Here is a 25,703-nt window from a genome sequence, read left to right as displayed (position 1 = left end):
GAAGGACTTCACCAGAGTGGACAGAACGACGGGTGAGATGTATACATCTCTTATTGGAAAGTAAAAATCTTACTTTTACAGAGGGGTATGGCTGGACATAGTGAAAGTAACAAGAAGATGCGGCCTTGTCATTTTCTTTCTTTTTTTGAGATGAAAGGGGACCATCATCCCTCTGCCACTGAAGACAGAACACGTCTTCTGGGTATGACTAGTCTACAGAAGGAACATACACATCTTGCACGCTATGGTCGGTTCATGAAAATCATCATCCTATACAGACACAGGAACTTAAAATATACATTACCCTACCTGATAGATGATCATGTCAGTGAGGAAGATTCTTAACCAAAGCCAAGTATCTGTCTTCCATGCCAAACAAATTCTTGTAAATTCTGAAAATTCAAAAGTAAATTTACATGTTAACAGAGGCAGGAAAAAAACCAACCCAGCAAAACAACGGAGAGAAACTTCCAAAAAATGGACAGTAATTATCGACCTTGATTTCTAAAATAATGATCTAGAATTTCAATTAGATAGTAAAATTAGAATATAATACTTTTCAGTAACCAACAAGTAGCATTTTTATTAGGCCTCAACATTTACGAAGCACATATCGTATCCCGAGAGCTGTTCGAAATGTTTTTCACATATTACCTCCTTGTAAATTACTTTACTCTCCTCAGAAAAAGATAGCTTTATTTTCAGCCAGCTCAGAAAACAAAGATAAAAAGCTAAGAGTTTTAATTGTTTTTTTAAAAAGCCAAATTATAACTAAAAGAAAACTACCCCTCACCCCGAAAGGTCACATACATGTTTATAATTCTAGATGTGACCAGGACAGAGGGAGTGATGCTCTCTACATAGAAAAAAATGACATGACACACCAGACCGAGGGTGCTGCATAGGTACGTGATGGCAGGCCAAGGGATCAAGTCCCACTGGCCAGAAGTACAGTAAAAATACACTGTTGATTCAAAGTAGAGTAAAAATCCATACCTTAGCAATGTACTAGTGATTTCTAAGTAATGAAGAAATACTTAATAGTTGTATTCTAAAAGGAAAACAGGCTTTGGGTAGGGTGAGTTTTTCAGGCAATGGAGTTAGTGTAGATAAAAATAGCATTACCTTTTGTAAGATCAGCTACACAGGACCTAAGAAAGATACAAGGCAGGACAGAACAACTAACAGCACAAAACAAACCCAGCAAGAAAAAGAAAGGAGGCCAGCAGTACGAATGTTAAAAGACCAAAAATCTCTCCCTCAAACTCACCCCAAGTCTAATTATAATAAACACTCAAGGGTAGAAGCTAAGACGTAAATGATCATTTGAATATTTTTTAATCATTTTAATATTAATAATGCCAAGAGTTTTACTCATTTTTTTAAAAAAGTCAAAAAAGTCTACTCAAGAAAGATTTCTGTTAACTGTGTGAACTACTATAAGCAATTTAGCTTTCAGTGTCTTGATGTTTCAAGAACAATGCTTTCTTAAGCACAATGATTTTATATAACACATGAAATAGCACTAATGTGAAAGCATGTTCTTACCCTTGTCAAGGAATTCTAGGGAGTAGAGCAACTCCCAGCTCTCCCTGGCTAGCTTAAAGCTCTCGAGCACTTCAATGGAGTTAGCAAGCTCCGCTTTATTGACTACGATGTGACGATTTCTCCCTTTTGCAGAACAATCTTCATCGTCTGAACTCTGCTTAGAGAAGGTGAACAACGTGATTAACTTAAAGTCATATACAAGTGACACTTCAACAACACAGGTTAGAACTACCCAGATCTGTTGACACATGGATTTTTTACAGTCCAGCACTGTAAATGTATTTCTCTTCCTTAAGATTTTCTTAATAACATTTTCTTTTCTCCAGCTTACTGTGTTATAAGAATACAGCATATAATACACAGAACATACCAAATATAGGCTCATCAACTACTAACGTTTTTGGTAAGGCTTTTGGTCAAAAGGAGGCTACTAGTAGTTAAGTTTTAGGGGAATCAAAGTTATACAGAGATTTATGACTGTGCAGGATGGGGGTTGGCACCCTACCCCCATGTTGTTCAAGGATAAACTATTCGGAAATTATGTTTATTATCACCAATTCTGATTATTGTATGGATTTCATATGAAAGGATACTATCATGAGGATAATTTTTTGAACTTAACAATTTGGCTTTAAAAATTAATGCATAAATTTTCTATCTTTTCACTCTCACACATTCAATTTTACCTTAAAAACTAAGCTTATGTTTTTCTGATGATAAATTCTAAGCTTATGTTGGTTTCTAAGGAAAGCTATGGAGTTAAAACTTCCAACAGTTTAAAAAATATAAGTGTTATTAAAAACTCCAAGTTAGAGTTTTACATTCAGAGATACAGCTTACGCGGCATATGTTTTATAGTTCTTTTTTTCAATGTGTGAAACAATTTAATTTGCTTCCAAATAAGTTTATCATGTAGAGGAATAAAATTAAAGCCCAAATGCCCTAAGAATCGGAGAAATGACTCTTACTAATCTTTTGTTCCCTATACATCCCTCCTCCCACGGCCACCCTCTCTAGCTGCGCTCCCCACTGCACGGTGGTGGCCAGGAACTACGTTTGCCTGCATTTACCTAGCAATGCCTTCTGTATTTACGATAAAGAGCCCTACTTTTCTTGCTCTTCATCTCAAGAAATATAAAGCCAAAGAGAGGTCTCAGAGAACTGCAACCATGTAAGTGCCAGTGAGCACGGTCAGACGTTTTGCCAAAAAACAGTCAAGGTAAAACAGCTCCATTTAATTTTACTTTGCTGAGAATTTCTTGACCCTTTCATTCTACCTAGGCTATCTGACTAACTTAATGACCCCAATTAAATTCTCCCTGAAGATTTTCACCCAACTACGCTCATTTGAAAATATGTACAAATATTTCAGCTAAAAGCTCCATTCCTCAAGCTGACCTCAGAAAAAATAAGCACCTCCCTCCCCCCACCCACCAGAATTTCTCCCCCCACTTTCAGAGCCTGGTATTCTCCTGCTAGTCCTTGATGCCTAGGGACCCACTCTACTTAGCTACCCTATTCTTACCCTCCCACAGTAATGACAGATACCCAGATCCCTTTCACCATCAAAACCTATTAGGTGTCCTACTTCATCAGGGTCCAGTTCCTTGCCACATGTTGCCAATCTAATAGGATATACTGATATGAATGGGGTATTCTCTGTTCCAATTTTATAGAAAACATTCCTGCCTCAAAACAAGGTTGGAGTTTACAGAAGGGACCTCAGATGTGAGACTCGTTTCCAAAGAGTTTCTAAAATTTAGAGAAATTGATTTTGAAAAGCAGAAGTACACTCTGGAGTTCTGGGCGGATGCTGTAAGTGAGAACCCTGACTACAGGGAACATACACCAAGTTTGGGCGGGTGGAAAATGCATGGCCCACAGGAAAGGACAGTCCCCCAGCTCCAGCCACCTGGCACGTCACATGAGCCAGACAATGAGGCTGGGTGGAGAACGTATGCCCGTCTGAAGTGGGCAGCCTCCATCTGGCCCCAGCTGTGAGCCAGCATCGGGGCCAGTGTATCAAATATTTCAATTATTAAGGAAGTCAGACATCTCAACTGTTATGAGAAATCTCCCAATCTCCAGATGTTCAGTTATTAAAAGCAGCAGAACACCATGGGTAAAACAAGATGTATCTCTAAGCGGAGCTTTATGTCCTCTGCTGTGATGGCTCAGACAGGGTGGGACTTGCAGCAGGTTGGGGGCAGACTGTGGGACAGAATGAAAACCAGGAAAAAATCTGTTAATAGAGTAAAAACTAAAATGGATGGAAACCCAGGTTGGGCCAGAGTTTGAGAATAGGGCCTGCTAGATGACCCATGAGAGATGAGACACGGGAGGAACTGGGGAGCCAGAGGGTTTAAACAGCTATGCCATGGCCTGGTTGCCGAGGCTGAGAGGGAAGAGTGGGAATTCACTCATTCACCAGCTGCAGCTCAGGCACTGTCCAGGGTACAAGACGGACAGTGTCCTTGGCCCCACAGAGCTTGTACAGAGCTCATCAGGAGACACAGACAGTAAACCAGCCAACGAAGAAACAAGAAAACAGACAACAATAAGGGCGATGCAGAATCAGAGTAATAGGAAGAGAAAAGAAAACTGGATGGGTATTTCGAGGAGGCCTCAGAGGGAGAAATGCCGGGCTGAGAGCTGTGACAAGGACACAGCCTGGCAGAGAGATATACTCCAACCTTAGGGCACAGCTTGGGGGTAGAGATTCAGGGGCAGAAAGGGCCTCAGAGCACTGGAGGTGCAGAGAGAGGCCAGCACGTCTGCGGCGCACAAAGATTTGCTCAGTAACAGGTTTGAAGCCACGGTGAAGAGCTTGGATTTCAGTCTGAGCATGATGGGAAGCCACTAGAGGTGGTAAAGCAGCGGAGTGAGTCTGACTCAGGTCTTAAAAACATCACTATAGCTGCTGGGTAGAGAAGAGACGGTAGGGAGCAAGAGTGCAAGAAGGGGGACAAGAGGACACCCCCGATGACATATGCAAGACTGGCGTGGCTTGGACTAGGGAGCAGGTGGCGGGGACGGAGAGAAACAGACCGAGGAAGCCATGTTATTTATACTGACTTACATGGGACATGGCACTGTTTTTAGTTAAAACTAGTATCAGATGACTCATTATCCACATGGCAGGAAGGATGACTGTGGTCTTAGTGTGAAGTGCCCAGTTAAACCACACACTCCCAGAAACCAGAAGGGAGAGCTAATGAGTGACCCCACCAGGACAGTCAGGAGAGAAGGAGAGAGTAGCTACCTAGCAGCCGTAGTGATCTTTTAAAAAAATGAATCAGAGGGCATCTGGGAAAGCCTGGTTAGCAGAGTTCTGAACCTAGGAATCATGGCTGGATTTCAAAGCATCTTTCAACCTTGAAATAATTTCTGAAATCGTGCATGTGTGGGTTTTTCTTTGGGAGGAAACAAATGAGTTTATCAGAAGGTTTAATAACCTTAAAAGCCTTCAGAAAGGCAGTTGTCCCTGCTCCATTCTTTATCATATAGTCCAGTTTACAGACGCAACAGATTAAACTGATTTTAGGGCACATCTCTCCTCATGCCTGGAGCTAGTGAGTGTAACTCAGGGTCTGAAGAAGTGGTAGGAGAGGAGAAGGGACAGAAGGAGGGTGAGAGGGGCGCCTGGGTGGCTCAGTGGTTTGGGCTGCTGCCTTCAGCTCGGGTCATGATCTCAGGGTCCTGGGATCGAGCCCCGCATCGGCCTCTCTGCTCAGCGGGGAGCCTGCTTCCCTCTCTCTCTCTGTCTGCCTCTCTGCCTACTTGTGATCTCCTTCTGTCAAATAAATAAATAAAATCTTTAAAAAAAAAAAAAAAAAAAAAAAAGGAGGGTGAGACTCTAGACGCCCCTACACTATTTCACCTGCAGCACAGGTTAGCAAACTACCATCGGCAGACCAGATCCTGTTTTCATAAATAAAGTTTTATTGGAACATGGCCACCTCATTTGTTTACTATTGTCTATGGTTTGTTGGTTTGTTTGTTTTGTATTGTAACAGCAGAGCTGAGTAGCTGCAACAGACTGTTGGGCCTGTAGAACCTACACTGTTTATTTCCTGGCCCTTCACAGAAAAAGTTTGCTGATTCCTGACCTAGAGCACCTCCGCTGTCATACTGTTACACACCGGGCCTCCATGGAAGCATTCACTGAAAGGTTCTGCTTTAAAATAAGTTTAGAAATCACTGTTCTGCCCAGACCCACTGCCTGGCCCCCTCAGAAGACCAATGGGTCTTTACATTCTCTGGCCTCCCACATCATTGTGCACATGGTCTTCTCTTCACAAAATCCATCCTCCAACACCAAATGACAAAACCCTCTCCTCTATCAAGATACTTCAAAGCTGATTTCAAATGCTGATGTCCTTCATGAAACCTCTGCAACGTCTCCCCTTGGCTGGTAACAACTTCCCAGCCGGACCACCTCACCCTTTCCATTCTGGGGCCAGGATTCAGCACAGCACTGGGTCTAGATGTTCAGTGTAGTTCATCTGGCTTTGCTTTTTACCTTTAATTGATGCCATTCAGTCACAACAGGTAGGACTAATTTATACCAGGGCTTCTCAACATTGGCCTTTTGAGCCAGGCAGCAGTTTGTGGTGGGGCTGTCCTGTGCCTTGTAGCACTATTCGCAGCCTCCCCACCTCTACAGGTGAGATGCTCACAGCAACTCCTCCCCACCAAGCCATGGAAATCAAAAAGTGTCCTCAGACATTGCCACGTGTCCCTGGGTTGAGGGGTGAGGGGGCAAAATCACCTCCAGTTGAGAACCGCTGATTTACACAGTAATTGAATTAAAAGACCTAAGCTTTATCAATTTAGCTCCAAAGCTGTATTTTACATTCATTTCCAGCAAACCACAAACATATCATCTGTTAATAATCATATCTGAAAGTATTACCATGGTTTTTTCTCTTCCCTCAGCTAGTTTCCTCTTTTTATGTATATGTTTGTTACGATCAATTTCTACATCACCATACACATTTGATACATCCTCAAGAAGAACCAGTGGAACTTGGCTTGGGGCATTAGGACCTATGGATGGGGGGAAAACACCAACACTTAGAAATGCGGCAAGGAAAAGAAAACTTAGTATCAGGTGGAAGTTTACTCAGCTGCTGTTTGAAAATACAGGTGTAAAAAGTATGTTTGGAGTGATCCCAGTTAGGTAGACAAACAAGTATACATGAATAGGAAAAAAGACTATACAGATATACAACAGATTATTAATAAAGGCTCTCTCTCAATGACAGATTACAAGTGCTTCTTATGTATCTACAAATTTTTCATAGTAATCATGAATTATAAAATCAGCCAAAAACTCAAGAATATGAAGTTATATGTGTAATACCTGATAGCTACAAATTCCAAACAAAATCTAAATATGAGACTATAAGGTAATACACAAAAATGAGAGCTGTATTCTATTGGATGGGTAGGTGATTTCATGCTCTTACCTTTCTATTTTTCATTTTTTTTAGAATTTATATGCAAAATGCAAAAATGTTATTTAAAAAATCTCTGTCTAGGGGCACCTGGGTGGCTCAGTGGGTTAAGCCGCTGCCTTCAGCTCAGGTCATGATCTCAGGGTCATGGGATCGAGTCCCGCATCGGGCTCTCTGCTCAGCAGGGAGCCTGCTTCCCTTCCTCTCTCTCTGCCTGCCTCTCCGTCTACTTGTGATTTCTCTCTGTCAAATAAATAAATAAAATCTTTAAAAAAAAAAAAAAATCTCTGTCTACATTGGGGAGGATATGTGCTATGAGTGCTGTGAAGTGTGTAAACCTGGTGATTCACAGACCTGTACCCCTGGGGATAAAAATACATTTTATGTTTATAAAAAAAATTAAAAAAAATCTGTCTATAGCAAAGCCTTTGTGAAATCTACTTCAGTACTTTGCTACATCTCCTTTTTCAAAATAGAGGCACTAAATATCCGTATTTAGTTTCACAGTACCACTATATCCTTTAATGTAGAAATTTAATTGATTAATCAAATGGGCTCCATGTCCAGTGTGGAGCCCAAACACGGGGCTCAGTCTCACAAATGTGAGATTAAGACCTAAGTGGAGATCAAGAGTCAGACACTTGACCGATGGAGTTACCCAGGTGCCCCGATATAGAAATTTTAAAGTAAAATGTACTTACATAAAAAGTACCAACAACTTAAAAAAAAGCACTCGTGTCACCCCACAATGATTTTGATCCAAGAACAATGTTAAAGTAAACATTTTCATCATCTTCATCACCCCAACTGAAGCCAGTTTTGGGAGACTCTAGAATTCTTCAACCAACCTTGGAATAGAGATGGTTGTATGCTGTTGACATACTGGAACGCATTCTTGAAGAAGACCAGCATAGTGGAATAAACCACTTGGTTTTTATATTTTGCATGAGCTTCATTATCAAAGTTGTTCATGTACCTGCAAAGATCTTTCATTCTGTGCAAAATATCACCATAGCTTCTGAAAGATGAAGGATGATAAAAATTATTTAATTACTCTGGGCTTGTCAGCAAAAGGTCTAGAGAAAAGCTGCAACAGAAGCGTGACATTTACCAAATGTAGCTGGAGGCATGAATTAGAGCAGTGATCAGAATACTCTCTGAGGACACAGACATGACAAAGTAGCTACTCTTTTCTCTGAATGCCAAAGAATGCTTCAAGCTCAACAGCATCTTATAAGCTCATACTTCTGTTGGGAATCCTTAAATAAAGTGAAAACCACCCTCTTTTGCATAGATACCAAGGTTACAAAGAGCTGCCCAAAGAAAAGAATGTATCTATACACTATATGCTTTTTAAGAAAGTATTTTTGTTTTTAAAAACCCTAAGATTACGGTATCAGAAGACTTGCTAAGTAATTCTAGAAATGAACAGTTTTTTACCGTCTTCCTTTATCCATCTGCCATTCACATCTCATTCCGACCACATTTAAAGTCTTAAACAACCTCTCCCAAGGGTCCACAATCTGGGATGATTTTTCAGTCAGCCCTTCTATTATGTACTTCTGAGAGCTCCGTTTGCTGGGTGACATTAAATCGGCTGCTTCTTGGGCACCTGGGAAATGAGAAAAAAGAGGCCTACAATTAATCTTACTATTTACTATGTATGTAGTACTTAAGAGAGAAAGACAAAGTCTGAATCCCTATTCAAGAGGCAAGAGCACAGAATCCCAACACATCGTGTGTTTTGTTGAAGGACCCACAGCTGGCCACTGGAACAGCAAAAAATGCCCCTTGAGCTTTGGTACGTGTATGAAGCTCAGTTCATTAACATTACGATTCAGCAAGTTGACTGTTTCGGTCAAAGCGCAAAACTGAGTCCAGAAAAGTCTCATTTCTTACCTGTGGTATTTTTTTCCAGGAACCATCTTTTAGAACACTACTCACACTGGTACGCATCCAGAGAATAATCACAACGATGAGGGATTTTTGAGTTTGCAACTTCCTAAAATCTGTGTAAATAAAACTGCAGGATCTTCTCACTCACCTTGATGCTGACTCTCTATTTGAGTAGATCTAGTGACATAATTGATATAAAATTCAGCTGCTTTGTTCAAGTACTTATATAATAAATTGGCAGGCAATCGGACATCATGGTTGTTAATTATTAGAGGAAGGACATCGCAAACTGTCGAAGAGGAAAAATAAAAAAAAACCAATTCAGTTGTTGGCTACCTTACAATTCTGATAGAAATGAAATTTATTTTAGAGTTCATTTAATGTAGTATCTAAAATATATAGGGGAAAACCACATTTATGGCACATTTATTGAAAAATTGCAGTGCACAGGGACACTAGTGGATGGAGTGAGTAAGGAACGACACAAGCAGATTTTACATTATGGTTGAGGGTCTAGTTCTTAGACTGGGTGACAATTCAGATGTTTATTATTATGCCTCATACTTGAATATATTCTTTCAGAGGTATCAAATGTTATTTATTTGCCAGAGAGCGAGAGAGAGAGCCCACAAGCACGAGGGAGGGGCAGAGGTGGCAGTCTTCCTGCTGAGCAAGGAGCCTGATGTGGGACTTGATCCCAAGAATCTGGGATCATGACCTGAGCCAAAGGTAAACGCTTAATTGACTGAGTCACCCAGGCATCCCTAGAAGTTGTTTAAATGCTTTTTGGACTAAAAAAATAAAGAAGGATTTAAATTTCATAATATGAAAAGTTCCTTTGCTTTCCACGAATGACCTTATCCCTGAAATGATACTTACTCAGCATATTCCTACATAAGGAATTAATACAAAATACAATTTTTCTTACCAAATAATTTTCTAAAGCAGTTAACTGGAGATTCTTGCTCTTCAATAGTTTCAGCCTCTAATAATGCTTCCCCAAGGCCAACCTGTTTCAAAATAGAGTAAATCATTTAAATGTGTTACAGTTTAAGATGTCAGAATTACATTAACAATGGCTTTTTGTATTTACCACTTTGTATATGCAAACTTCCCCAAGAAACAAATATTCTTATTTTAAGGACTAGAAAACAAAATACATCAGCAACACAGCCCAGAAGGAAACCCCAATTTAACCTGACCACTGACTACTTTGTCTTGGTTATTCTCCTCTGAACTAGCAAAATTAAAATGCTATCAAAATGTCTATAGAAACTTAAAGGAACCACTGGAATTAGAATGAAAAAGGAGATGTACAGATTTTCTACAAAATGTTGAAATAACTGTACTCTCTACATCGAGATGTACTATGTTGACAAACCTTACCACTTTCACTAGCCAGTCATTCAGCCTAGGCTAGGCTGGACACAACTGTGACTTTTAAGGCCACCTTTCCTTCCTTTCTACCATGGATTCCCTAGCAGAGTAGAAAGTAGGCTTATCAAAATCCACCCAGACATCCGCATTATCTTCCTTGGGATCACTTGGCCATGCACAGGGCAGGGGTAAAACAATGGAAAAGATGATATAACACAAAAAGCGAAGAGTTGAGTAACGATCAAGGAATGTATTGGGTTGGGTTGCTTGTATTGGGTTGCTTGTATTGGGTTGAAGAGCATCCTCCCAAAATTCATGTCCACTCAAGAGTCTCAGAATGTGACTCTACATATATTTTATCTTATTAAAAAAAGTAAAGTCTTTTTAGATGCAATGAGTTAAAAAGAGGGCACAATGGGTTAGGGCAAACCCTAAATCCAGTGACTACAATCCTTACACGATCATGTAAAGACACAGGAACACAGACACCCAGGGAAGAAAGCCATATCACAGCAGAGGAGGAAACTGGAATGACGTAGCTGTTGAGCTGAAGAATGACAAAGATTGCTGGTGACCACCAGCAGCCAGGGAGAGGTAGGAAGGATTTTCCCCTAGAGCCTTTAGAGGGAGCATGGCTCTACGCACACCTTGCTTTTGGAATTTCAGCTTCCAGAACTGTGAGGGAATAAATTTTGGTTGTTTTAAGCCACTCAGTTTTCTGGTACTTTTTTACAGTAGCCCTATGAAACTAATCGAGGGAGGTACAGAACATGTCAACTAGGGACAGAAGCTTGAAAGATAGTATGGATAAGAATAAACAGTAGAGTTTGAATTAACAGAGTTAATGAAACATATTTAAGACTCAGTTTCCTCACCTATGAAGTGGAATACTGTCTACCTCAAGGGGTCCAGGGAGTATGGAAGAAGATGCCTGCCAATGCCTGCCAATAGCACTCAATAGTTATTACAGATAGAAGGAATGGGGGAAAAGCACATGAAAAGCATGCCTGCGAACACTACAGACTATGGCACTCAGTTAAATTCAAACATTGCTGACCATAATGTAAGAGGATTTTAAAAAAAGATTTATTTATTTGAGAAGAAAGCATGCACGGGGGATGGGGGTGGGCGCAGACAGAGGAGGGAGAAACAAAGAATCTCAAGAGGACTCCATGCTGAGCTGCGAGCCTGATGTGGGGCTCCATCTCACCATCCTGAGGTCACAACCTAAGCCAAAACCAAGAGTTGAACGCTCAACTGACTGTGCCACCCAGCCACTTCTGAAATAGGATTTAAAAAAAAACCCTACTGTACTTTACAGATTGCAAATAAATAGCACGCTCAAACTCGGTCACTGTTTCCTTACACTGACGGGGCAACTTCTGGAAATTTATGAAGTCTGATGATAGTGAAATCCTTTTAGCTTTACTGATGAAGATTCCTTATTCAAGTTCAATCTTATCTAGCGTTCTTCAGCTTTAGAATATTTAGATATTCTAAATATTTAGAAATTGAGAATTTCTGCTTTAGAATAATACACACTAGAGCTTCTAACCGAACTGATGAATGTGTCAATCGATTTTATTTTCTCTTGAGAAAAAGGAAAGGGTCAAGTCATACCCCATGCTGTACCACTGTCTCAGGGAAGCGTCTCAAAAGTAGAAGCAACATTTCCGATCGTTCCAATGTGTTGAAGCATTGTTCCGTAACCTTTAGTAACATTTCGCACTGGACCCGACCAGGGAGAGTTTCAAACAAACCTGTACATAACACATTTTACTTAAAAAAATTTCTTTTGGAAAGAAAATCCTGAAGCTACAGTGGAAATAAGACAATTTCATATATAGAACAGTAAGTCTACATTTAGAATCACTGTTTGAGTTTTACCTACAACCTAGAAGAGGCTTTTGGCTCAGATGGTACTGGACACAGATGTTTGCTGAATGATCCTTTCAGGATCATTTGGAGGCCTTATTTGGGTTCAGAAGGTAAGAATGGCCTAGGTGAAGGGTCATAACAGTGCTTGCTGTTGGCTGAGATAAAGAGGATGCATTTGTTTAAGTTGAAATGACCTAAATCACCCACTCTTTCATCCAGAATTTGAAATCTTTGGCTATCACAACCAACACAGACTGAAGGTTAATGAAAAAGGTCATAAATCACTAAAAGTTCCTCTCCTGTTTTGTGGAGATCTGCTTAATCTACAGATGCTTTCTGATAACTATAAAATCTGTTAAAAATATATTAGATTCCCTGGGCTAACTGATAAATCTACACTCTTTAAGGGAGCTTAGAGGTTTCTAAGCAAATGCTCAAGGGACCAAGTGACACCATTTGTACAGACTTTGGGTACCAATACCACAGATGTTGAGTTTTCTATGAAACGGCTATACATAAATTAGTGTTCCAGAAATGGTAATTTATACACCTTTATCATTCTATTCTTACTTCTTAAAAATTGGGTTTGTTTATCCTGTGAGTCGTTCCTTAATGCTGAAGTAATAATGCTGATTTCTCTCCACACCACCGGCTGATCTGGGAAATTCACAAACCTATTTTAAAATGAATGCAATAAATTAAAATGTCAGATTCTATATAGTATTACACAAAGAAAAGAGCATTAGCATATGGAGAAATACACACTTTTCTTTATTACAAGTGAACATGTAAATTGGAACAGTTATTTTTTAGAGTAATTTGATAGTGTATTGTATAATATCCTTGACTGTGAAAATCAATGTTTAAGAATCTACTCTACAGAAAAATACTAAAATACGGGTACACATTTGCTTACTGATACTCTGAATATAATCTCAAATAATTGGAAATACCTCAATGTCCGCCAGTATTACGAAATGCTACGCAAATATGAAAAAGAAGAGCTCCACATACTGAAAAACCAAGGCATCGCTCCATGACAGAGGGCGAAGCAAGCAAGCTGCAGCGTGACGTATGTAGTATGACTTCACTTTTGTACCCTTCCCCACTTATACGTATTGTACTGTGCACACATGCACACACAGACGCACGAAACTCAACGGCGGTAGAGTCGGAGGGACTCGGACTTGTTATTCTCTATGCGTCAGTACTGCCTGAACTGCAAGGGTACCGACTATTTCTAAAGTAAAATAAATGATCGGAAAGAAAAGTTTCGGCAGGCATCAAACACCGGGAGCCTTCTCTGCACAAGGCACCCACCGTTAACGGAGGGCCCGGACGCAATAGCAACAAAGTGAGCCGCGGGTACCCGAGCCGCAGATGCACGGGGAGGTCCCCCCCGCCCCGCTTGCACGCACAGACAGAGCGTCGCGCGAGACCCAGGGCCCGGGGCCGCACTCACATGTCGTACAGCAGTCTCCCCGCGGTGGCGGTCCTCTCGGCGTTCCGCTCGATGGTGTACATCTCGTACTGCAACACACATGGCCGCGAGGGTCACGACCCCCGCCCAGGGCGCAGCCTAGCTCACCGCCCGCCACGCCAGCCGGCCTCGGCCGAGCGCCCCTAACCCGGGAGGGCGGGACAGCCTAGCGTCACCCGGCGGCCCAGAGCCGCGGGACTCAGGAGTGCGACCCTCGGGCTCACTGACGATCCTTCGGTCCCCAAGACGGGGCGAATAACGTCTCCGCAGCAGCAGGCACTCAACGAATGGCTGCCACGCTGACGAACGAGCGGAGAACGGCCTTTCCGCGGGGCGACGCGGCGCCGCCCGGCCACCGAGCAGCAGACACCCCGGTCTCCAGCCGCCCGGACCTCAGGCGAGGTCCGCTGGGGCTCAGGTGCCCGCCCCGCGGGGGAGAAGGCGTGCGAGGGGTGGCGGAGAGCGGGGCGCGGGAGGTGGGGAGACGTGGGAAGGCAGGGGTCGGGGTGGGCCGAACTGGAGGCGGCCGCCCCCAAGGCGGGAAGGGCTGGCGGCCAGGGCGGCCCCGGGGCGGCGAAGCGCTCACACCTCCACGGAGGCAGCCGTGCGCGCGGGCCGGACCTCACCTGGATGTTAAAGTCGGTGGGGTAGAGGCTGCGGGCTGTGATCAGCCAAGCCTTGGCTGCCCACAGGTCCTGCTGCACCAGCTCCCGGGCTCGCTGCACCAGGAACTCGCAGTCACCCTGGGCCGACATAACCCGGGAGGCGTCGGGCCGCGGGCAGCCGAGGTCGTTTACCTTCCGGCTCTGGAGACGCCGCCGCCGCCGCCGCTGCCGCGGGAGAGGCTTCTGCGCATGTCGAGGTTGGCCGATCCGGGAAAGTATTCCGTGTTTTGCGAGCAGCCTCCTCCAGTCCTCCCCCTGTAACCGTCCGGCCCCTTCCTCCTTGGAGGACGTAGTGTTTCGGTAAGGACTTTTCCAGGTTACCTCCAAAATGTGGAGAAGTGGATTACCACTCTTGCGGGCTTCAGCGTGAGCGTCGTCCAGTCAGGGAGCATGCGCGGTGCCGGTACTCTCCGCGCTGCCTCGGCGGATGCTTCCATCATCCTGGAGATGTGCGGGTTTACGGTCCGTGGGTGACCTCGAGATCTGGTACCCCGGACCAGGCTGGGAAGAAGTTTGAGAGGAAAAAGAAGAGGGCGGCTTCGGAGGCTGTGGGAAGGAGCAGGCAGAGCTCCCTCGGCCCGCCGGAGTTGAGGAACCTGTCCCTGGGTCGTTGCTCAGGATTGGGTTTGTGGGAAAAAGTCTTGAGTCCAGATTAGGGGCCAAGGCTCAGAGGGCCATGGTAGATGCCTACCGTTCGTTCTGGTGCATTTCATCTTTTCTAAGTATGTCCCTATTATCTTGTTGTTTCTTTACTTGCTGATTTCTGCAACAAACATTGAGCTCTTGCAGTAATTAGCACGTGCAAAGTGCTTTGCTGCTTGCAGTGGGAGCGACAAAGGTTGTTCCTGTCCCAGCAGGGGTTTTACAATGATATGGACCTGTGGCCTGCAGGATCTCTTACCAACAATCCCATCAATCAGTGTCATTTTCACCGACACTCCAGATTTGTTTTCCATTTGAGAGAAGGAGAACAAAAGAGTCCCCCTGCTTTGGAGAAGGGGATACCTGCCTACTAAGAAGAACGTACCAAAATGTGGATTCATTAGTTTTCAAGCCAAGTTCTATATACAGAAAGTTTTAGCAAGTTCTGTTTGCCACGGGTATCTTCGATTTATTTGATTTAAAGCCAAGAGATTAAGGATTCAAAGCTGGTATGTTTTAAAAATAGAAATTACTAGGTACTTACATATGTGAAAAACTGTATGTTAAATAAGTATGAATATATACATTACTATTCATGGGTATATGTAAGGTTTAATATATTCTTACTAATCGTGATAATTTATAAATACATGATCTTCAAGTTAATGGTGAATTAGTATGCTAACTTTAGACATTAAGAGCCAAGAAGGGCAGGCACAAAGAAGCAGTATAAAGCACCACTGCTATCAAATCCAAGCTCTTTTATTTTGCTGTTTAGTTTATGATACCATTCTAAAGATAGCACTTTTAATTATCTTCCCCTTTACTCAAAAATTTTAAGGGTTTTATTTATTTATTTGGGAGAAAGTGAGAGAGAGAGAGAGAGAGCGAGCAAGCAAGCATGATATGGGGGAGGATCAGAGGGAGAAGCAGACCCCCAGCTAAGCAAAGAGCCGGATGTGGGGCTCTGTCCTGGGACTCTGGGCAATCATGACCTGGGCCAAAGGCAGATGCTTAACTGTCTGAGTCACCCAGGCACCCCTTTTACTCAAAAATTTTTAAAAAATTTGATTTTGTTTCATTAGTCACCCAGAAGATATTTAGCTAGATTCACTGTATTAGTATCAGTCATTCTGTGATCTATCTGTTGTGTACTTAAGGAAACATTCTTGTTTCAAAGAGGCTGTTTAATGTCTCCTGATTGATTATGCACAGCAATAGCCTAATCGTGCCATCACTTTGTAGGCCAGGATTGCCCAGTGACAGAATTCTTTTGGCTTTGTAGAAGGAAATTGAACTTTAACAGCTTAGGGTAATTTTTATTTTATATAGGTCATAAAAACAGATAGCTGGCTTAAATTTTTTTCATTATTTAATTTTAATAAAGTGTTATGTAAGGGTTTTTGGGTGACTGATTTGGTTTTTAAACTTTATGTTTTGGGTCTGGAATTACCAAAACAAAATCCAAAGCGAAATTGTACACTTGTCCCTAAGTATTTAGTTCTCTAGTGTTCTTTTAGGTAACAGTTGCAAATTAATATTTTCAATCTAGGGGCTAAATAAAGGAACTCTGGTTAGGTGCCAACCAGTTGAAATTGCTTCTTGCTTTTTGCTAGAATACCATGTAAGATTTGTAGCTATTTTCTTGCCAGCTTCTTAATTTTGAAAGGTGTTCAGCTAAACATTTCTCCTAGGATGTCATGCTGGCTGTCATGCTTCCTTTCTGGAAGTACAGAAAGGAGGTGGTACCATACAAAGGGAATTACCATCTTCTGGCCTCTTTACTGTGATCCTAAAGCCTAAGAATCTGAGCTCCTGACCCATGTTCTCCGCCACAACTTCTTCTTTTCTTTTCTTTCTTTCTTTTTTTTTTTTAGAGAACGAGCACAGGAGAATGAGAGGGAGAAGCAGACTCCTGCCGAACAGAGAGCCTGACATGGGACTCGATCCCAGGATCCTGGGATCATGACCTCAGCCGATGGCAGACGCTTAACCCACTGAGCATCTCAGGCTCCCCGCTCTGCCACAACTACTAACCATGCAAAATGCCCAGCATCCAGCCTGAAGCTCCCTATACTCAGGTCAGTGACTTGTATTAAACTCTATGTTGCTTTTTAAATTTCCATCTCGAAAACTTGAGACTCACAAATGCAACCTGGTAATTTGCCTGCACTTGGTTCTTTTCAGCAATTTCCTCATTTCTCTTCTGGACTTTAGCTCCACAAATTTCTATTTCCTTGACACCTACATTCTTCTAGTATATTTGACTCCTCCTGGACCTCCTCCTTTTCCTGCTGTTAGAGCCTGTGCTCTGATATGCAGCACGTTCAAGGTCTGTGCATCCTTATCACACCGTGTATCCACTCTTCAAGTTACCGACCCTGGATCCAGCCCACGTGCATCTTCCTAGATGATACAGCTGGCTTGAAATAGGTGCAATTAATGTATGTTTGGCAAATGGAGAGGATGCCGAGTTCTGCTGGTGACTAGCACACACAGGCGCAGATTGATGCTGCACCAAATTCCAGGGCTTAGTATCAGTTTGGGCCCTCAACTACTCCTACTTCCCATTCTTTCACCAGCTGTTTGAAGGCTTTGTCATTTTTCTCAAACACTCATACTCTTCACCTTGAACAGATTGATTTTGCCTTTAATGGAGTAGATTGAGGCCACCAGGCCTTACTCAACCTCCTTCAGTTTTGGAACCATGGCCCTATTTGTGGTTCAAGACCAAACAGATCACAAGGTACATATTTTTAAAACCCTTTGATGGTTTCCAACTGTGCTGATACCTGACTTGTAGGCATGGCTCTGCCTTATCTTATGGTGGTTCTGCCACCACCCCCCTCCCCGCCACCAAAACTTCTTTCAGATCTTCCCTGTGTTGTGTTCTCCCTCATCTCCAGGCATTCACGTAGGCTGTCATTTTTGCTCTACTCAGAATACTCCCTACTGCTATCATGGTGGGAATTAATTCTTTGTGTCTCAGATAACACTTCCCTGACCCACCCCTCCTTGGTCATTGCCTTTACACTGTTTTATAACTAATGGTTTACCACATATGATGCTCCATTAGATCAGAGGCCAGTCTCATGCTATCACTGTCTTGGCCCCTAAGATATGCCAGACATTTATTAATAGTAGACTTTTAATAAAATTTAGGTGAGTTTTGAATTTTTTTCACCCTTTGCTTATCAGTTTGCCTAAACCTGAGATTTCATTCTCTCTGGTTTCAGAGGATAGAGGGTCCCTTTTGTTCAAGGCCAAAATCTTCACCTGTGCTCCAAATCCTATAGGCTTGGCTTCCTCAGACAAATCTGCCTAATCAGTTATTCTCACATCTACAGTGTACATCTGTTTCTATGGATTCCTACCAGCAGAGCAAGGGTTTTGGGCGGGGGCTGCTGCTGCAGCTTCCCCTTGTTCCTAGTAGATGCTGTACGCCCTGCACTGTTCCCCTCTCCCAGTCTGCACACCTGTCCCCTACTGCTATAAAGGGCTGCTAACTGCCCACAGCTCTGCCCTTCTGTAGAGGATGCCTTCAGCTTCCTTCAAAAGTTGGCCATTCCCAAGGAGTGATACAAGGTATGCAAGATAGTGCCCTTGCCTCACAGAGAGGAAATCTATCGCATAGTTTATGTTCAGGGCAAGTTTGTCTGAGGCCACATCTATGTTCAGCTCTTTCTTCTTCCCTATCCTGTTTCCTTTCCTTAGGGGCTTTTCTTGAAGGGCACTCCTTCAATAAATAGAGCATTCCCAAATCCCTGTCTCAGGCATTTCTAGGTAACCCAGGTCAGGCAATAATTACTACCGGACATGGGAGCACTATGAGGTACCCGATAAATCCTCTGGGTTCTAGATGTAGTCCCTTTGCATCATTTGTGTAGCAGCAACCATTTTCCCTTGGGAATTAGGATCAGTATCTAATACAGTAGTCCCTTTCCTTTGTGCCTGTTGGTTCAGTGGGGCAAGGAGCACCAAATGGTCTTATTTCTGATTCAGTGGAGCCCTGACTGTGTTCCCTGGTGGTTACCCTCCTCTCTTTGGAATAGGACTTCCAAGTTCTCAGGGCACAAGATTTGAGGGGAACTGTTTGAAAAAATTCCACCAGTGGATTATTGGGTATATTTTGAGGTGCCTCTCTCTTGTCCCACCCTTTCTTGGTTTAGAGCATATCTTATGTCAATAGCACACTTCCCAACCTCATAGGATGTGGTTTAGTTGACACCCTCATTAAACCTCCAGGAGTCCATATTCCACCATTCTGTCAGGCCACCTACTTCTGGGTGATGGGAACAGAGTAAGACCAGTGAATGCACTCTGCCACATTTCTTTTGCCGTTGAATGAGTTATTGGGCCTGAAATGATATTGTATGGCATACCGTGGTGATGAATAAGGTGTTCTGTAAGTGCGTGAATGGTGGAACGGGCAGAATGTTATGGGGGCAAATCCGAATAATGTGAATTCCCATGAGGACAAATCACTCCCTTCTCCATGAAGAGTGGGTTCAGTGTTAAGTAATCAGCTTAGGTAGCTGACTGCTCCCCTCAGCCTCCACCCCCAGGGAAATGGCGCTGTACTGGGGGTCTTGTTTTGGCTTCTGCCATTGGCCATTTGGGCACTTAGTGGTAACTCCAGTCATATCATCCTTGGTGAGGGTAAGTTCCTGTTGAGCTCACACATCACATCCCTGCTTCCATGGCCACTTTTTCCATGGATTCACTGAGCAAATGCTGAGTGGCTGGGGAAAGAGATTGACCAACATCCATAGGCTGAGCCTTCTTGTTTCCACTGATTTAGTGAGATTCTTCTTTTCCGTGGATGTCCTCTGGGAAGCACTTATGCAAAATACAACTGCCTTTACATTTTGTACCCATTCTGAGAGTCCACATTCCTACTTTCCCAGATCTGTTTGTCACTAATCTTCCAATAATGCTCTTTCCAAGCCCCTGATCTGTCAGATAATCTGTCATTGACTTCCCATGTCAGCAGAGATTCCTACCTCAGGTCCAGAGTGGAACACTGGAAGAACTGCCCAAAGTTCTACCTGCTGGAGATACTTCCTTTTGTTTTAGGGCTAACCCTGAGTCTAGCTGTCTTTCGGTGGTCACCCACTGCCAGATGCCAGCATACTGTACACACCTTTGTGTCACCAGGTATTCTCATGAGGCCACAGATGTGAGCTCAGAGAGAGGTGGTAGGGCAGTAGACATATCTACATGGGACTCTGAGCCATGCTTATGAAAATTTCTTGTGCTTTTCAGACCTGCTCAGGCTCTCTCTTATCTATTGCATTTCCACTAAATAGAAGAATGATTCTTTACACTCCTAATTTTATGATGGGATCATGAATGATGTTCTATTAATAGAAAGTTCATGATGGGCACCTCAGATCACAGGTCAGTGGATATCCCACAGGTCAGAGGTCAATGTCCATCAGGCTCCTGTAGTACTCTAGACATTCTTTTTTTTTTTTTTTTTCTGAAGATTTTATTTTACTTATTTGAGAGAGAGAGAGAGAGCGAGAACAAGCAGGGGGAGTGGCAGGGAGGAGAGGGAGAAGCAGGATCCCTGCTGAGCCCAATGTGGGGCTCAATCCCAGGACCCTGGGATCATGACCTGAACTGAAGGCCGAGGCTTTAACCCACTGAGCCACCCAGGAGCCCCTAGGAACTGCTTTTCAAATGAGACTACTTTGAGCTCAGACTGTGATTCTTCCGTTAGCCCATGTCAGAGGCTCCACACAATATCTCTATGTCACAAGCATAGAATTCTATTAGAATCTCTGCTCCTTTGGGCCCCACTTGACTTGGTATTTGTTTACCAAGTATCAGAATCTGTGCTAATTTTTTTAACTACAGAATAAAGATATATCTGGAACAGTAGCTGAAGTTAACACTAATATCTGATTAAGTTCATGGCATCTCATAGTCATTCTCCAAGATCCATCTTGCTTTTTCAAAGATGAACCATCAGTTGAATTAAATGTGATGTAACGGGAATCACCTACCATGCATCTTGCAGTAATAGAGACTTTCACTCTGCCTTTCCTACAAAATGGCTCTTACTCCGTGAGGAAACCAATTAGAAGGTTCTTTCTGTTAGTTTCTAAGCACATCGGTGGGGAAATAATTACAGGATCATTTCCTGTGAGGTTTGTTGGACATGCTTTGAGATAGCCTTGGACCAAGACACCACTTACGACTTGACTGGTAGGGCGCTGTGGTGCTCTGGGCCTTCAGCAGTTAATGTTATTCAGGGGTCATGAACTAACTCAGAATTAGTTAATTCAACCTTAATTCATTATCTAACAACCCTGAGGAAACCAGGTTTTCTCTTTCCCAGTGTCTATCATCCTGATAAATGACTGCATGTCCTCTGTGGAAGCCTTTTAAGGGAGATATGAAACTGTGGCTAAGTGGCAAAGTCCTATTTCTCTGTGTGTGTGTGTGTGTGTGTGTGTGTGTTTTAAAGATTTATTTATTTGAGAGAGAGAGAGAGAGAGCATGCATGCACAAGCACACGTGGTGGGGGAGGGGCAGAGGGAGAGAGAGTCCTAAGCAGACTTCATGCTGAGCTTGGAGCCTGACTTTGGGCTCAATCCCCTGACCCTGAGACCACGACCCGGAGATCACCATCTGAGCCAAAAATCAAGAGTTGGATGCTTAATTGACTGTACCGCCCAGGTGCCCCTTGAAAAGTCCTTTTTCAAAGGGATGTAGCCTCTACCTCAGTTATGGGACCCTGGATCTGTGAACTGACTAGAGTCTGGGAATTGGCTACTTTCCACTTACAGTCACTAAAGTCAGATTTCTGCTCACTTGGCTTAGACTTTCTGTGATTTTATGAGTGAGTAGGCTCTCCATCTACCTTATTCCTGGGAACCACGTGATGGATTTACCACTGCCACAGATGCCTGGGGGCCAAAGTGCTCTGATTGCCACTCTGTGCCCGAGGCTTATTATGGTCATTGTCTCCACTTTGCCTCTAATGGTCAAGTGTTACCGCCTGACCTCTAGGATACAGGGATCCTGTTAGCTCTCTTGAAATCAGGAAGCCTGATGCTTTTATTTACTTATTTATTTATTTTTGAGGTATAACTGACATATAACCTTATGTTAGTTTTAGGTATACAACATAGTGTTTCAACATTTGTATGTATTGTGAAATGATCACCACAATAAGTCTGGTTAACATCCCTCCACTCATATATATAGTTACCATTGACTGTTACAAAGAAACTTTTTTTCTTGTGAGGAAGCCTTTTAAAATTACTGTTTTGGCAACTTTCAAACATGCAAAACAGTTTTATTAACTATAGTCACCATTCTCTGCATTCCACCCCATGACTTATTCATCTTATAACGGAAATTTTGGAACTTTTCACCCCCTTTCCCATTTGGCAAGCCCCTCAGCGTGCTCCCCTCCGGCAACCACTAGTCTGTTCTATGTATCTATGAGCTTGGTTTTTGTGATTTTAGTTAGTGTGTTTGTTTGTTTGGTTTGGTTTTTAGATTCCATATATAAGTGAGATCATTTGGTATTTCTCTTTTATTTTATTTAATTTTTTAATTTTTTATAAACATATAATATATTTTTATCCCCAGGGGTACAGGTCTGTGAATCACCAGGTTTACACACTTCACAGCACTCACCAAAGCACATAACCTCCCCAATGTCCATAATTCTCTTTGACTTATTTCACTTAGCATAATTTTCTCAAGGTCCATCTGTGTTGTCACAAATGGCAAAATTTTTTTTATGGCTGAATAGTATTCCAGTGTGTGTGTGTGTGTGTGTGTGTGTGTGTGTGTTTGTGTGTATAAACAAACCACATTTTTATCCATTCATCTATCAAGGATTAGGTTGTTTCCATATCTTGGCTATTATAAATAATGCTGCAATGAACATGGGGGTACAGATATAATTTTAGAATTAGTGTTTTCATTTTCTTCGGATAAAAACCCAGGAGTGGAATTGCTGGAGCACATGGTAGTTCTACATAGGATTTTTTGAGGAACCTCCACACCGTTTCTTATAGTTGCTGTACCAATATATATTCCCATCAACAGTGCCCTTTTTCCCACATACTCACCAACACTTATTATTTCTTAACTTTTTGATGTTAGCTATTTTAACAGGGATAAGGTGATATCTCATTGTGGTTTTGATTTGTATTTCTCTGATGATTAGTGATGTTAAGTATCTTTCTCATGTGCCTGTTGGTCTTCCATATCTCTTCTTTGGAAAAATATCTATTCAGATACTCTGTTCCTTTTTAAGTCAGATTGTTTGTTTGTTTGCTGTTAAGTTATAAGTGTTCTTTGTATATTTTGGATATTAACCCCCTTTTTTTTTTAAAATATTTTATTTGTTATTGGACAGAGAGAGATCACAAGGAGGCAGAGAGGCAGGCAGAGAGAGAGGAGGAAGCAGGCTCCCCACTGAGCAGAGAGCCCGATGCGGGGCTCGATCCCAGCACCCCGGGATCATGACCCGAGCCGAAGGCAGAGGCTTAACCCACTGAGCCACCCAGGCGCCCCTGGATATTAACCCTTTGTCAGACATGTGATTGCAAATATTTTCTCCCATTCAGTAGGCTGCCCTTTCATTTTGTTGGTAATTTCCTTTGCTGTTCAGGGAACCCAATTCTATGGCAGCATCTCCCATCAGTATCTCTGGCCTACAGAGAACAGTTAATCTAGAGATTTATCTGGCTGCTGGCACTCCCTCCACTAATGCATTTCTGAGCCATCCTGGTTTGTAGGGTAAGGGTTGGCTAAGCAGGCTGCACATAATAAATCAACTCTAACATTCCCATCTCGTTAAGATATCATACCCATTCTCCAAAGTATGCTAGGAAAATTTAGCATCTCAGTCTAGGTCATCTCTGAATCAGGCTGTGCAAACAATCTCTTAGAGCCATTTGGTGCTCTCACAGCTACTTAAGGACCAAAGTGGAAGGAAGACATATCTGAAACTATTGCAACAGATCCAGTAGAATTCAAATATGATAGATAGTAATGATGTATGGAACCTCTAGCAAGGCCTATTGGAACAAAAACATGCATATTTGAGTAGTTCCTAGATTTTTGCTGCTGGACATATTGAATCTAGAATTCTAATTCTTCTTCTTGTTCTTCTCCTTCTCCTTCTCCTTCTTCTCCATCCCCTTGCCCTCCTCCTCCTCCTCATCTAGAATAATTCTCCTCTTCCTCCTTCTTTTTCTCCATCTCCTCCACCTCCTTTCTTTTTAACAAGCTTTATTTCACTTCATTTTTCCTGTATAAAACTATGTAGTGGTCACAGCTGGGGCCCGAGTCCTCTGCATGGGGACTCTGGTGTGGATCTTTACAAGATGGTCAGTGAATTCCTCATACTCTTTCCAGAGGTCAAGGGTGTTGGTCTTGGAGATGGCATCCAAAGTAGCCTTGGCAAAGTTGCCCAGGGTGGCAGTGTCCCTGGCTGAGGTCGTCAATACTGGCCGTCGTCAGGAGCTTTTTGGGCACAGGGCTGAGACAACATCAGTGCCTCTGGGGGCAGCACAGAGCCACAGCGGCCAGTTACCTTGCATGGGACAGTGTGGGGCTTGCCGATCTTGTTCCCTCCAGTAGCTTCACTGCATAGGGAGGATGGAAGGCTTGGCCAGAATAATGGCCCCATGGATGGCAGTGGCTATCCACTGACACCCAGACCCATGTGTCCATTGTAATCTCTGATGGCAACAAATGCCTTGACCCTTGGTCCACTGGCCAACATGGGTCTGCTTTTGTACAGGCATAATCTTCAAATCCTTATCCTTAAGGGATATCCCCAGGAAGAAGTCCATGATCTCAGATTCCTTGATGGGCAGGGAGAAGAGATAGATCTCCTCTAGGGACTTTGTGCCTGTGACCAGGCAGCCCAGCTTGGGGATGGGAATCCACTCCTCGTTGTCGGCCTTCGCTTTCTGAGCTCTGTGGCCTCCCTCCAGTGGGGCCCCGAAGCTGCTGCCACTCCCTGAGCCTCCATGGTAACCACCCTGCCTCCCTTTCCAGGGCTCCCAGGCCCTCATAGCGCTCCTGTAGCACCCATGTCATCTGCCATTTGGTGTTCTCTTGGAGAAGAAGCTGAATCTAGAATTCTTGGTAAGTGCACTCATGTTGATAAATTTGGTCCTACCTAATTTTATAATTTGTCCTTTCTGATCAATGCCTTTATTTTCCATTCCAAGGTTCTTGAGGATGTGAATTGGTAGAATCTTATGATTCCTTTGAGATATATTCCTTTGTCTATTCCTGGAATAGGTTTTGTAACTCTCTGGGTTGTACAGGATTTTCTTTTTTTAAAATTTTACTTATTTATTAGAGAGCACGAGTGGGGGAGAAACAGAAGGAGAAGGAGAAACAAACTCCCCATTGAGCAGGGAGCCTGACATGAGGCTCGATCCCTGAACTCCAAAATCGTGACCTGAGCCGAAGGCAGCTGTTTAACTGACTGAGCCACCCAGGCGCCTCAGGAATTTCTTTTCCTTTTAGAAAAATGTTTTACGTGGAAATAATTTCAAACTAAAGAGAAAAGTTACAAGAATAAAAATACTATAGAAAGGGCACCTGGGTGGCTCAGTTGGTTGAGTGACTGCCTTTGTCTCAGGTCATGATCCCTGAGTCCCAGGATCAAGTCCTGCATCAGGATCCCAGCTCCTCAGGAGTCTGCTTCTCCCTCTGACCTTCTCCCCTCTCATGCTCTCTCTCACTGTCTCTCTATCAGATAAATAA

The 25,703-nt window shown here is 43.0% G+C and overlaps 1 protein-coding gene and 1 pseudogene across 5 annotated transcripts in view; both read right to left on the bottom strand.

Moving 5' to 3' along the window:
• The window catches only part of INTS10 (integrator complex subunit 10), a 37,662-nt gene extending 23,150 nt beyond the window's left edge, over positions 1-14,512 (bottom strand). For 2 of the 5 annotated variants that reach the window (XM_059156200.1, XM_059156196.1), the window contains exons 1-11: positions 14,265-14,512; positions 13,621-13,688; positions 12,729-12,832; positions 11,901-12,040; positions 9,832-9,913; positions 9,052-9,192; positions 8,448-8,619; positions 7,856-8,025; positions 6,464-6,597; positions 1,549-1,705; positions 310-392 (exon numbers count right to left, since the gene is read on the bottom strand). In XM_059156200.1, the coding sequence (XP_059012183.1) occupies positions 310-392; positions 1,549-1,705; positions 6,464-6,597; positions 7,856-8,025; positions 8,448-8,619; positions 9,052-9,192; positions 9,832-9,913; positions 11,901-12,040; positions 12,729-12,832; positions 13,621-13,688; positions 14,265-14,393 (1,380 nt within the window). In that variant the 5' untranslated portion in view covers positions 14,394-14,512. The remainder of the gene's footprint in view (positions 1-309; positions 393-1,548; positions 1,706-6,463; positions 6,598-7,855; positions 8,026-8,447; positions 8,620-9,051; positions 9,193-9,831; positions 9,914-11,900; positions 12,041-12,728; positions 12,833-13,620; positions 13,689-14,264) is intronic. The other 3 variants (XM_059156197.1, XM_059156198.1, XM_059156199.1) reach the window with 3 other exon arrangements.
• Positions 14,513-24,238: 9,726 nt separating this feature from the next.
• LOC131820520 (small ribosomal subunit protein uS5-like) lies at positions 24,239-25,032 on the bottom strand (annotated as a pseudogene).
• Positions 25,033-25,703: the final 671 nt, after the last annotated feature.

The sequence above is a fragment of the Mustela lutreola genome, chromosome 18 (assembly GCF_030435805.1).
Source record: "Mustela lutreola isolate mMusLut2 chromosome 18, mMusLut2.pri, whole genome shotgun sequence".
NCBI classification, from domain to species: Eukaryota; Metazoa; Chordata; class Mammalia; order Carnivora; family Mustelidae; genus Mustela; species Mustela lutreola.
The sequence above is the reverse complement of the archived record's forward strand: the minus strand, read 5'-3'. Positions and strand labels throughout refer to the sequence as shown.